The sequence below is a fragment of the Apium graveolens genome, chromosome 9, assembly GCF_009905375.1.
Source record: "Apium graveolens cultivar Ventura chromosome 9, ASM990537v1, whole genome shotgun sequence".
Taxonomy (NCBI): domain Eukaryota; kingdom Viridiplantae; phylum Streptophyta; class Magnoliopsida; order Apiales; family Apiaceae; genus Apium; species Apium graveolens.
In genome coordinates, this window is record NC_133655.1 from 13,262,151 (window position 1) to 13,274,684 (window position 12,534).

Below are 12,534 nucleotides of genomic sequence, written 5' to 3' on the forward strand. Positions count from 1 at the left end.
GTAAACTTCAATCGTTCTTGCTTGCTACATATATCTGCGTGTATATATATTGTTATGTGTGTGTTTATGTGTGCGAGTGGGCGTATATAGTTGTTGTATTGGGGTTGCCTGAAGTTTGGCTGTTGCCGTGTTTATTTCACCGCTGTCGCCGGTTTCCGGCGAGATGGTGGTGACGTCGCGTGGCCGTACGCGTGGCTGTCCTGTTTTGTTACTCCTGTTACTGCTGTGTTATCGACTGAATAATTTGATTTATTCGAATCATTTTTATACATAAATTCGAATGAGAATTTTGATGATTATTAGGTTAACTATTTAATTATTCAAAGGTTATATCGGTGAAAGCGATGTTGGAAACCCGAATTTACCGGGCACCCGCGATTTTGCCGCCGTCGACAATGAGTATCGGCGAGCCGACGGTGGACGGTGATGAATCATTTCTGAGTCCTACAATTTAAAATACAAAATACGATTTAAAATGCAAATTTCGAATAAAGTTACAAAATGCGAGTTAAGACATAAAATGCAGATAATAACGAATAATTGGTGTTTGTGAATTTGAGAATTGACATTGTTGACTGGAATCGGTGGTTGGAAATTGTATTGTGTTGGTTTGAATTGGTTGTGATTGATTTGATGTCGGGACGTTCGACGGGTTAGCCGATAATCAAAGGAGGTGTTGCCCGATTTTCGGAAAAATTATATTACGGGAATACGAGGCCGTACTCAATGACTATCGGAACGCCGATCAGTTATATTAACGTACTCTAAACAAAATCTGATTATGTGTTGTGATGAAATAATTTACGAAAATCGATAACCCTAATTTCGTAAAAGGACAAATATACTTATATTATGAAAACGAACACCGAACCGACTTTTGAAGACGTGAACCCTAATTGATACGTATATTATTATATTGAGAATGTTACGAGTCGGGTTTGTTAACGTATGAGTAGGTTGTTAGCGAGGACAGTCAAGCATATTCGGACGTCTAATTTAGGGTATTTTGGTTCCTGTAGGTTCCAGTTGAAATCCTTAGCATCCCGGTCAGTGCAAAGCCAGTCAAAAATTAGTGTTAAAGCGTATTAAGGCAAGTACCCCTGACCATATCTTTATGGTTCAGCATATATGAATATAATGTTGTTTATTCTCATAGTGGAACAAAATGATTTAAGTTATGTATCCCCTGGGTTTTAAATTATTTTGCTAACTTGTGTTTTGGGGGAAAAGTAACTTCTGAAATACCTATTTCTAAGTTCTGAATAAAATAAAAATGTTTTGGAAAAGGTGCTGTGTTATAATTGTTTTGATAAGAGATAGGTAAGTGATTTGGAAAACTAGATAAAAATGATTAGATAATTGGATGAGTGTGCGCAGAAGGCCCGTAACGGCCTGGAAGTTAGCGTAAGAGGCGAAGTGGTTGCGCACCCTATTATAACCACCAGCCCAGCGTGACAGAGACCTAGCTAGTCTCTGAGTTCCGGAACAAGTTTCATAGAATAGCCTGATCAGCTGTCTCACCAGGGATCATCCAATGCTTTTATATCTGAGCAAGTGATTTTATGGTTCCCGTAACGGAACAATTAGTTTTATAGGTCCTGCGATGGGACGAATGATTTGAAAATGGAAGTAGCATGCTAAAACCTAACCCTACTATTTACACAGCACTATTAATAAAAAGTTTAGAGAGCATGCTAGCTATTAAAGATCCAGTTTCAACAGTTTATCAGTTTTTATCCGTTTACACTTGTTTTAGTTGTTTTCTACTATCAAGATGTAATTTATGTTCCTACAATTGTTTATTATAAACTGTTTTAGTTAGTATTCATATAATGGTACTGCTGAGCGGTTGATCGCTCACTCTTGCAAGTATGTTTGTATATTTTCGCATTGCAGATGCCTAGGAGATGTTGCTATTTTGCTAAGGGCCAGTTTCCAATTCCTCCTGTGTCAAGCTCCTCTGAATAGGTTGTGTCTGGCGAAGTGTGGTCTTTGAGTTGCTGTAGAATAATAGTCATGGTGGGTTGTTTTTAATAAGATGGTTTGTAATAAGTGTGTAACCTAAATTAGACTTGAACCTGGAAAAGATCTTGTGGAGAGTTATTTATATTAAAATAAAGTAAGTTAGTTGTATTACAATTGTAGTTTCATGTTGTTGGTGACGTCAACTCCTGACCCGGGGTTGAGGCCGTCACATGTTCAGTGAACTTATTCCCTAATAAGCACCCACATACTAGCTATAGTGCCACCACACAAATGTCTATGAGAACAGACATCCTCCTGAAGGGAGCAAACATAGTATGTACCGATCTTTGCGGATCCACTAACATCCGATTAGTTATCCTATGATCAGAAACTGTTTAAGTCTAGAGTTATCATCTTCTAGATCTCACTATTATAATTTCATTATAATTTTAGAAGCTTTACTCTAAATTATGGAGCATCTTATTTAAAATACTTTAAATAGATAAAGCCCATAATAAAACCAAAACAAGTCTTTTATTAATTTCAATGAATTCAAATAGGAATACAAGAAAGTTCTTCCTAACTCATCATACATGATTGGATTTGGGACAAACACTTTCATGAGGAACCTGAAAAAATGGGTGGCTGAGGAGGAACTAGAGAAATAACTGAATCATTTCACTATTTGGAGAGGTGATCGGTTCAAGTATTACTTTGTTTATATTATTATTGAAAATGATATTAAAGGGATAATTTGTTACTAATATTAATTAAAAGAAAATGTTATCGTTGTATGACTGACTTTATATTTATTCTTAACATATTTTTTGCAAACATATATGATATTAACCAATGTTACTTACTTTTATAATGACTGAAGTTAGATATAATAAACCCATTATTTAAAAATTATAAATTATATTAATATTTGGATTTAACTGTTTGTACAATTAAACAAACATGTATTGTTAAACATGACATAGCATTTGTGGGGACATTAGAGCTAAAATATTTTATATATTGTATCTCCCAAGAAAAGTAGTGTCATGTTTAAGACTAATGCATTAAAGTTTAATTATTATGGTACGTATTACACAATAAAGTATTATGGGGACATTAGAACTAAAGCATTTTATATATTGCATCTCCCAAGAAAATTAGTGTCATGCAAAAGATTAATGTATTCATGTGTAATTATAATGGCACGTATTACACAATAAAGTATGATGAGCATTCTTACATCATCAACTATAAAATCTAAATATAAGATCTTTTACTTAAAAACATAACTATAGAAGCTGAAAAGTCTACAAAATCCTCACTGTTACACATACATGGATTCAATTTGATGATAATTTTATTAAGTATAATTATAACTAATTTAACACAACCTTTTCAGCTTCTCATCTAGACATCTCTTCACATTGTTCTTACTCTTTCTCTATCGTATAATCAATTTCATACAACTCTCATTTCTGAGAATAACCAAGACAATGGAAAATCTTCAAACAGACATTATCAATTTGATCTTTTCTTTCATTATTATCCAGGTAGATGATTTCAGCAGTTTTGCAAGACTGTTCATTGCTTGGCTAAATAGGCAAAACTCACTGAGAATCAAAGAAGTGTTGGACAAGATGGATTGGGAAGCACTGTATCAGTTTCATGAGAATCCATTCGAGGTTACACGTGATCGTTTTCCTGGTTTCATAGCTTTTGCAGTTCGTAACAATGTTGATCAAACGATGTTCTATAACTCAGTTCAGAATCAATTTCTGAGGCAAAATGTTGATCACCATCTCGCAGTGTTGGCTCATATATCAAGTAATCATTTCCCATATTTGTTCGGCTATGTTTTTTTAAAGCTGATTTTAGAAGCCTTGAAAGAAGTCAGACCTGCCAGTAAATGTTTGAATTGCTGAATAGAACTGACATGAGGTCGAAGCTGATAAAATGTTTAGGTTATTTGAAGAGATGTATGCTTACATTACAGACATATACTATCTTTTGCATGTATACAAGTTTTGCCTAAATGCACGAAATTTAGACCCAATGTACCAGTTAGATGGTCATCCTTATGGAGAAGAATTATGGCTATCCCTCTGCGATAAGACTGTTGAGCCTGACTTTCATGTTGAGGGTGAAGTATACAGCAAAAGTTTGAACATGTCTCATTTGTGGAACACTAAGTGTGAGCATTGTGCTACTCAAATCATCCTTTACAGGATTCTCCTAAGTAGTTTTACTGATTAAGCATCTTAAAGATTCTCCTACAGTAGATGTTTCTCTGATTTTGATTAAGCATGTGTTTTAAAGTACAATTCAAGTACATGTTATGTATTTTTGTCATTTTGAACATATGTTCTGAAGTTTCAAGGCATATAGTAAAGGCAATGTACAACTGACTTTATTGCATTTCAATTTACATGTGTTATTAGTTTTATAATTAATCATATCTGATATGAGAAATAGTTAACAAATAAGTATTCCAATGTTAGAAGCACCTTATTCTTTCTTAGTAACACCATATGAGGAGAATTCATGACATAAACAATTTAATATCGTCCCACTCATCCTTAAATTTGCAAATATAGAATATTTTGAAGACTGACTACAATGTATAGTTTGTAAAATCGTAATCATGTCAATGTTCAATTGTCCTCATATATCTTTGCATGATAGGCTTTATAGCAACCATTCCTTTAATATATAGTTAGTAATCCTAGGCCTCATGTTCCACATATTTTTTATTTCAAGCTCCTCAGAGTAATCATAAAGAGCTTCCACCATCTCATACTTATGTCTTACCTCATATGGAGTTGTGTTGTCTAAATTTATTGACCAGTTCCAATATACTGCCCATATGTCCCCTTTTTCGATAAATCCTAACATATGCCCCGCTGCCAGCCTTCTTCAGATTCAAATGATGAGAAAAAAATATTAACTTGATCAGGATGCTTTCTCCTAACATATCCCTAAATCCAGCCAAATCACTAATCCAAATTTAGTATCAGTTTTGGAGTTCAAGTAGCTGAAATGGACCTTGGATGGTTGCATCGATATGACTTCTCTAACTAAACAGTAGAATCGAGGCATCCCATCTTCTTCATCATACAATGCTCATATATCTGCTTTGGTTGGATGCCCTCTTCTGATATATCCTTATCAAAATCATGGAAGTCTGAGTATTGGACTGATGTTGGTATCGACCTAACTTTCTTGAGTTTTTGCTGATGAAGCGGTCTCTCTTTGATTATACTGACCATTCCTCTAAGCACTAATTCTTGATAGTTTAACGTACATATTGTATCTTTTCATTAGTCAACTCCTTATTATAGTACTCCCTCCGTCCCAATATACATTTCCTCTTTTGACTTTCGGTATTGTTCACGGTAAGCGATTAACTACTAATTTACGTCTAATCTATAATATCAAACATAATCATGAGTGATCTCGTTGGATTCGTATTTATCAGTACTTTAATACAGTGAAATTTTTATATTTAATACTAATACGAATTTAAAGATATTAACGATCAAAAGTGTGCATTAGCAAACGTGTCAAATACAAAGAGAAACGTTTTTAGAAACGAAGTGAGTATCACTTTATTAAGGCTCAACTTGATCATCAACATTTTGTTTGTCATATTGGTACAATTTAGGCATTGACATTATGCAATATTGGAGTTCTTATAATCGTCATTTGCTTAACGCATAAATCTTAGTGCCGAAGATAATCCTCGCATTAATTTTAAAATTTAATGAAACAATAGGTTCATGTAGTTTTTTTTAAAATTCCGAATAATCCTCACATTGATTTGAGATATTTTAATCAAGCAATATGTTCCTTAGTGCAGGTAAAAGTCCATAACAGTTTACGATATACCAATTAGTTTCATTTATATAACAGTTTACGTGTAAAAAATTGTCGGATAACAAATTTACATAGTGCAGGTAAAAGTCCATAGTAATTATTAACATACAATGACCAAGAACCACCAGATTCCGTTATCATTTTCAACACGAAAAATCACACGTACATATATAACCAATAATAGAGAAATCGAGGCGAGGGTCTAAAGTCTCTACTCCTAGATTGATTGTGCCTCTCATTTATTTGATGTCTAATCTTTGTTAATTTCATTTATTTGATGTTAATAGCGCTGATGCATGCAGCATGCCCACTTTCATGATTAGGATTCAGGCTTGCTGGTCTAACTAAAGGCATATAACTATAAACCAATACTCCCGCTTCATTTCTTTTTTTAGATGTTCAATTCAATTTTATAAAATTTAAAAGGTCATTTTTTTGATAAATTATATTTTAAAAGTTATCAAAAATATAAAAGTTTAATAATCTGAAAATCAACTACATTCACTATTTTATGACTTTCTTTCGCCCACACTTTATACATTAAATATTAATTGATCACAACACTATACATTTTTTTTTTATTTTTTTCATTAAATTATAATTATTTTTAATCTTCTTCATCCAAATATCTTATAAAAAATAATATTATAATAAAATATTTCATGTCTTCTAGATCAAATTATTTACATACAAATAATTAGGACGGAGGGAATAAGTATTACTCATAACATATTTATTTGTTTATATGACTTCAAGCTAAAACTCAAACATTCGCCTACTGTATTTTATCACCGATTTAAATCTTGTTTCTCACTTGCTAATTGTTATTTATCGCCGCCGCCTCGGAATGTTTTTTTCTAATCTATTTTCAATTCTGTTACTTTGGCTTCTGGAGTGGTCTCATGGAACAAAAGTTTGGTTTCAATGAACTTTCCCCAACTAGTTGCAAAATATTCTATCTCGTTTTTTAGGTAATCCGCAGCCGGCTAGTCTTCGGGTACACACTAAGTAAAGCCTACGGATTCACGTAATAGCCTGTAAACTACGTGAACCAAAATAAACCGCATTTAAATGATAGACTCTGACTCAGGAAGAATAATCATAAATTTTTTTCCCGTGGGATTCGAATATGTGACCAAGAGAATATTTATTTCTTCTTGAACTAACTCAGTTAAACCTTGCGGGCCTATCTTGTTATGTGCGGCTACACACAATTCCAATTTTAATTTGTAATCGGGATGGGGCTGGTAAACCGGTCCAGATCCGGTCTGAAACCCAGACCGTCCGAACATAAAGGATTCAGTTTTCTGGTCCTTAAAATGAACAAAATTTGTTTTTCTGTTCGGTCCGGTTCAAAAACTGAAAAAAAATCGATCGAAACCAGGATGACACGAATTCTTGTATATAATTATTTTACCTTTATTTAATGTCTTGAAAGATCATATATAAATATTAAATATATACCCATGTCATATTTTAAAAATCCAAACTAGTAGATTATAAATTAATGTAATAAAATAGACTGCACTCTTGATTACTAAACTTCTTATTTCGTGTGATAAAATATTGATAATCATACATTAACATAAAATTTTATTTTTAAAATAATAAGATATGCACAAGCTTTGAATTTTTTTGTACGAAATAATAAATTATATATATATATATATTTAAAATAAAAATAAAAATTTAATTATATAAATTAAAATTTAATATAAATATTGATTAAATCAGTCTGGTCCAGTCAAATCCTGATTTTTTCAGTTAGGCCCGTTCTCAAAAACCGGGTAGAGCCGGTCTGATCCTCGGTCCATAATTTTGATAAAATTTGATATTCGATCCGGTTCAGATCCTGTTTTAGACTTGTATGCAGCCCTTATTGTAGACATTTAGGCATTTTCTGAACTTTATCATTATTTTTAGAATTTTATTTTGCACCTAATATATGTAATGATTATAATGCATACAATTTAAATTTCAGATACATTATTAAGTGGTTAAAGAAAAAATTAAACAACATTAATTGTAATTTAACAATTAGAATTAATACGGTTAATCGCAATTATATTCGCGGCTATGGTTAAATATTTTATAAATTTACTTTTTACGATTTGATTAAATTTTTATCCTAAAATGAATCAATTTGAGCGATGCACACTCTTTTAATATTGTATTTCGTCAAAGAGTGTTTAAGTTGTTAATAAAGAATACAAACGTGACAAGTTTTATGAACAATGCTTAAAGTTAAATATATTAATTTAAAACATAATTCTAATTAACAAATTTATTTTGACTTCTGCATGATATCTGAAATGTTATACTCCTGCAGATATCTGAAATGTTATACTCCCTCCCTACCTCCCAAATGTTTACATTTGGATTTGACACGGAGTTTAAGAAAAATGATAAAATAATTGAGTAAAGTTAAAAAAAAGAGTAAAATAGTGGGACCGATTAATATTATATACTTCCTCCGTTCCATTTTATCTGGCTGATTTGACTTTTACACACATAATAAGAAATTTTAATTTTACACTAAACATGACTATATTACCCTTATTTATAAAGTCAGGTGTAAATATTTTACAATTAATTTATTGTAGTTTCAATAATTGAATGCATTGGGATTTAAGTTTGACTCTTGAAAAATTGTACGAATGTTTACATAAATATACGTGTGTGATCGGAGTGAAATAGCCTATATATGTTTAAGAGTAATACGAGTCTCATTTGTGTCACCTTCATTTGTATCATTTTCCATGTATAGATGAAATACTTAATGATAAGAAAATACCGTGGTGTGTATTTAACAGACTTAACAATTTATAGGAGAAAAGAAGAGGAATCATGTCAAAAATTAAAAATAAAGGAGGGAAAGGAATTGGAGGGAGTCTTAATTTTCAACTTGAGGGATTAAATTTTTGAAATTTTAGCAGGTTTTGAAAATTTAAATGTTAACGAGGGAAATGAAACTTATGAAAAAGAAAATCTCTTGGTTAGCTTTAATTTTTTTTTCCCAACTAATAATATTAATTTGTTTGTTCTAAGACTAAATAAAATTATATTATTTATTTCATAGAATTTTTACACATGAATTATAAGTTCTTTACATTTTTTATATGATATTTATAATAGTTTCCTATATTATTTTTTTATATATGTTACTAGATAATATATTAAATTTTTTAAGTAAAATTTAATTTAAAATACAGTTATATTAATTTGATTTTTTATTAAATAAAATTATGTTATATATTTCATACACTTTTACACATGAATTATAAGTTCTTTGCATTTTTATATGATATTTATAATAGTTTTCTCTATTATTTTCTGTATATGTTGCTAGATAAAGTATTAAATTTTTTTTATGTAAAATATAATTTAAAATGCAATAATTTAAATTTGATTTATTTGTTAAAAAAATTTTTGTTATTTATTTAAGAGAACTTTTACACATGAATTATAAGTTCTTTGCATTTTTTATATGATATTTATAATAGTTTCCTCTATTATTTTCTGTATATGTTGCTGGATAAAGTATTAATTTTTTATGTAAAATTTAATTTAAAATACAATAATTTAAATTTGATTTATTTGTTAAATAAAATTTTATTATTTATTTCATAGAACTTTTACACATGAATTATAAGCTTTTTTGGATTTTTTATATGATATTTATAATAGTTTTCTATATTATTTTTTATATATGTTATTAGATAAAGTATTGAAATTGAATTTTTTAAGTTAAATTCAATTTAAATTGCAATAATTTTAATTGAATTCTTTATTAAATAAAATTTTGTAAATAGAAGAAGTGACTCGGTGAGAATGCAATTATTTTGCTATAAAATGAATAATTATTAAACTTTGATTTTTATGTGATAATTGTTGTGATTTCTTACTGTACTTCTTATTTTCTTAATTTTTTTTAATTTATAGAACAAGTTAAGGAAAAAAAGGATAGATAGCTAAATTTTGATGTGTACCCGCGTATGAATGAAAATTTCTAGAGGGAAATTTTTGCTATCAATTGTGTGTTTAACACTTAAATTTATGTTGGAAACATGAACTTATTTAATAGGTCAAGAGGTTGATATATGTGTATCCATTAATGTAACTCATTAATCAATGAAAAAAATGAGACTGTCAGTTTAAATTAAAGAAGGGTATAAATGGAATTAACTTAATAAAAATGGAAACACGGACAAAATTTTGGGACAAAAAAAATAGTAAGGTAGCCCGATAAAATGGGACGAAGGGAGTATATAAAATAGATATAGTGGATGTAGTTATTTTAAAAATTATAAAATTTTTTATTATTTTTAAAATTTTTTAAAATATAAATAATTAAAAAGAACATCCAACAAGTAAAGTGTAAACAATGGGAGGGAGAGAGCGATTATGCATCACTAGAAGTCAAATATATTTGGACTAACGAATTAATTTTAATCAAAGTCTTAGATTATATAATAGACTAGACACTTTTATTTGGGAGTACTCGAACAAGTTGTAATATATATTTCATGATTTTCGTTCACATTTTTTTATTCCTCAAATATTTAAATATAAAATGTGAAAGCTTTACCATTTCTTCAAACAAAACCTTTACAATTTTCTTTTATACGACCCAAATTGCATATTTCACCAAAGGACAAACTTAAAAGACCACAATATATTCCTCAAAGGAAACATACTTATCCAAACACTATACAGAATCTACTATTTGCACCTCATACGTACGGATGATGTACACACATTCCCAACACATGATCAAACCATTGTTCTGCATGTTGATGTTTTTGGGTCCCACATTGCCGGAACCAAAAATCTCCTCCCATTCACCCCATGCACATTATAGCTCGCCCCACTACTCTTATCCACCAACACTTTTCCCGGGTAACCCGGATACGCACCCGACCCGAACACACCCGTACACGCTGAAACTGCTTCTAACGGAGCCGTTGCCGGACCCTGAAAGTACCCGTTATTAAACGGGTTCGTCACGGTTCCCGCCAAAACTGTTCCCAAATTAATTATCATTCCGTCAACTCCAACGTCGCCGTTCGGTGCAACTAACGGCGGAGTCTGAGGACCGTAAATGGGTTGGTGAAACGGCCATGCACACTGACCCGGACACTTAGTCTCGGAGTTACCCACCCAAGCGTACGCAAACCGGATCGACCCGGTTTTCATTCGGGTTGACCCGTGGGTACCGCACCGGCTCATGCAAAACCCTTCAACAGCCACGTCCTTTGCCGTCAAAACAACGTTAACAGAACGTAACGTGTTAGCTTTAGAAGCCAAATATATAAGATGCGAAGTTTTTAAAGACTTTCCCAGAGAGTATTTCTCGTCGAGAATTTGTTTTCCGACCACGACAGTAGAGGCACCACCGCGGTAATTTGCGGTTGTACTCCACCAAGAGGCGGCGGAGGGAGGAGTAGAACGGCGGCCGGAGCTCAGGGAGTTGAGATAATCGATAATTATAGAGCGCTGATTTGGAGTGAAGGTGCCGTACCATACGAGATTTATTGAGATTTTTCCTTTAAGAAGTGCACCGTTATGATATTTTAGTATGAGAGGTTGTTCTTTTACTAGAGCTGCCGTTGTAGGTCTACAAATGGCTAGCAAGAAAAAGAGGAGGATGGCAAAAGTGTAATTTGAGACCATGTTGAGGGTATTGTAGGAGAACTTATTTTTGGGTTTTTTGTGGGGATGAGATTATGAAAATGAGCGAGTATACGAGGGAGTATTTATAGAAGGGGATGTTTTGTTTTGTTTTGGTTTGGTTTGTGGTTGATAAAGTTGATAGGAATGACATGGAGAACAGAGGTTGCCAGGTTGGAAATTGGAAGGAGCGTTTTGGGTGGTGATGTGGATAGTAATGATAGAGCTCTTTTGTTCACAAAAATTTTATTAATAAAATTATCTTAAATTGTAAAGTCACTAATTAATTCGTTCACCTGAGAACAAATTTTAATACTCAATTCAATAAGACTTCTTATTTTTGAAACTACTTGTTTTACTTGTAGGTATTAAATTGTTATTCATTAGCTTAAGTATTCTCCTAAAAAGCTTAACAAGGAGCACGGTATATTAAATGTGTTTTACCTTTATTTATGTATTTTGCAGATTATTGTGTGAACATGTGAGATTTATTCAGTACTTATCTAAAAGATAGTGACTACGGGTTTGCAACGATTGAAAAAAAACAAGATGAAGTGGTAAGAGATTAGAGGCTTGTCATCTTTGACCTCCATTGTGGTAATCAATAATTATCCTTCATGAGGTTTTGAGGTTATCTTGTTTATGGTTTTCCCCAGTAAAATAAATTTTAGTAACTATCTATGATTGAGGAGAAGCAAAGTTGCCTTTTGAAAAACATGATAATCCTGGTCAACCTAACGAGCTACGACTTAATTGACTTCACAAATTAAAATACCACAAAAATGAGGCTCCACATTTGAAATGGCGGAAAAGTGGCAATAAGTTATTAAATTACAACAGCATTATATAAAAAATTTATACACTTTAACGCTACTTTTTTCTTTGCGTAGTACTAGCAAATATATAATTAAATATCTCAATAATCATGAGAAGCCACTGTGATTTTAAATATCTTAAATAAATAATATGTTGGACCATATAACTAATTTTATCATTTGATCTGCTCCCCTTGTAAAAAATTATGCA

The 12,534-nt window shown here is 31.5% G+C and overlaps 1 protein-coding gene across 1 annotated transcript; it reads right to left on the reverse strand.

Moving 5' to 3' along the window:
- Positions 1–10,399: 10,399 nt before the first annotated feature.
- On the reverse strand, positions 10,400–11,572 carry LOC141687066 (protein EXORDIUM-like 2). Its single transcript, XM_074492210.1, has one exon. It carries the CDS (start codon positions 11,509–11,511, stop codon positions 10,612–10,614), a length of 900 nt encoding a protein of 299 aa, XP_074348311.1. The 5' UTR covers positions 11,512–11,572; the 3' UTR covers positions 10,400–10,611.
- Between the last annotated feature and the right edge of the window lie 962 nt (positions 11,573–12,534).

Coding starts and splice junctions, on each gene's coding strand:
- LOC141687066 (XM_074492210.1), bottom strand. CDS start 11,511: ATGGTCTCAAATTACACTTTTGCCATCCTCCTCTTTTTCTTGCTAGCC.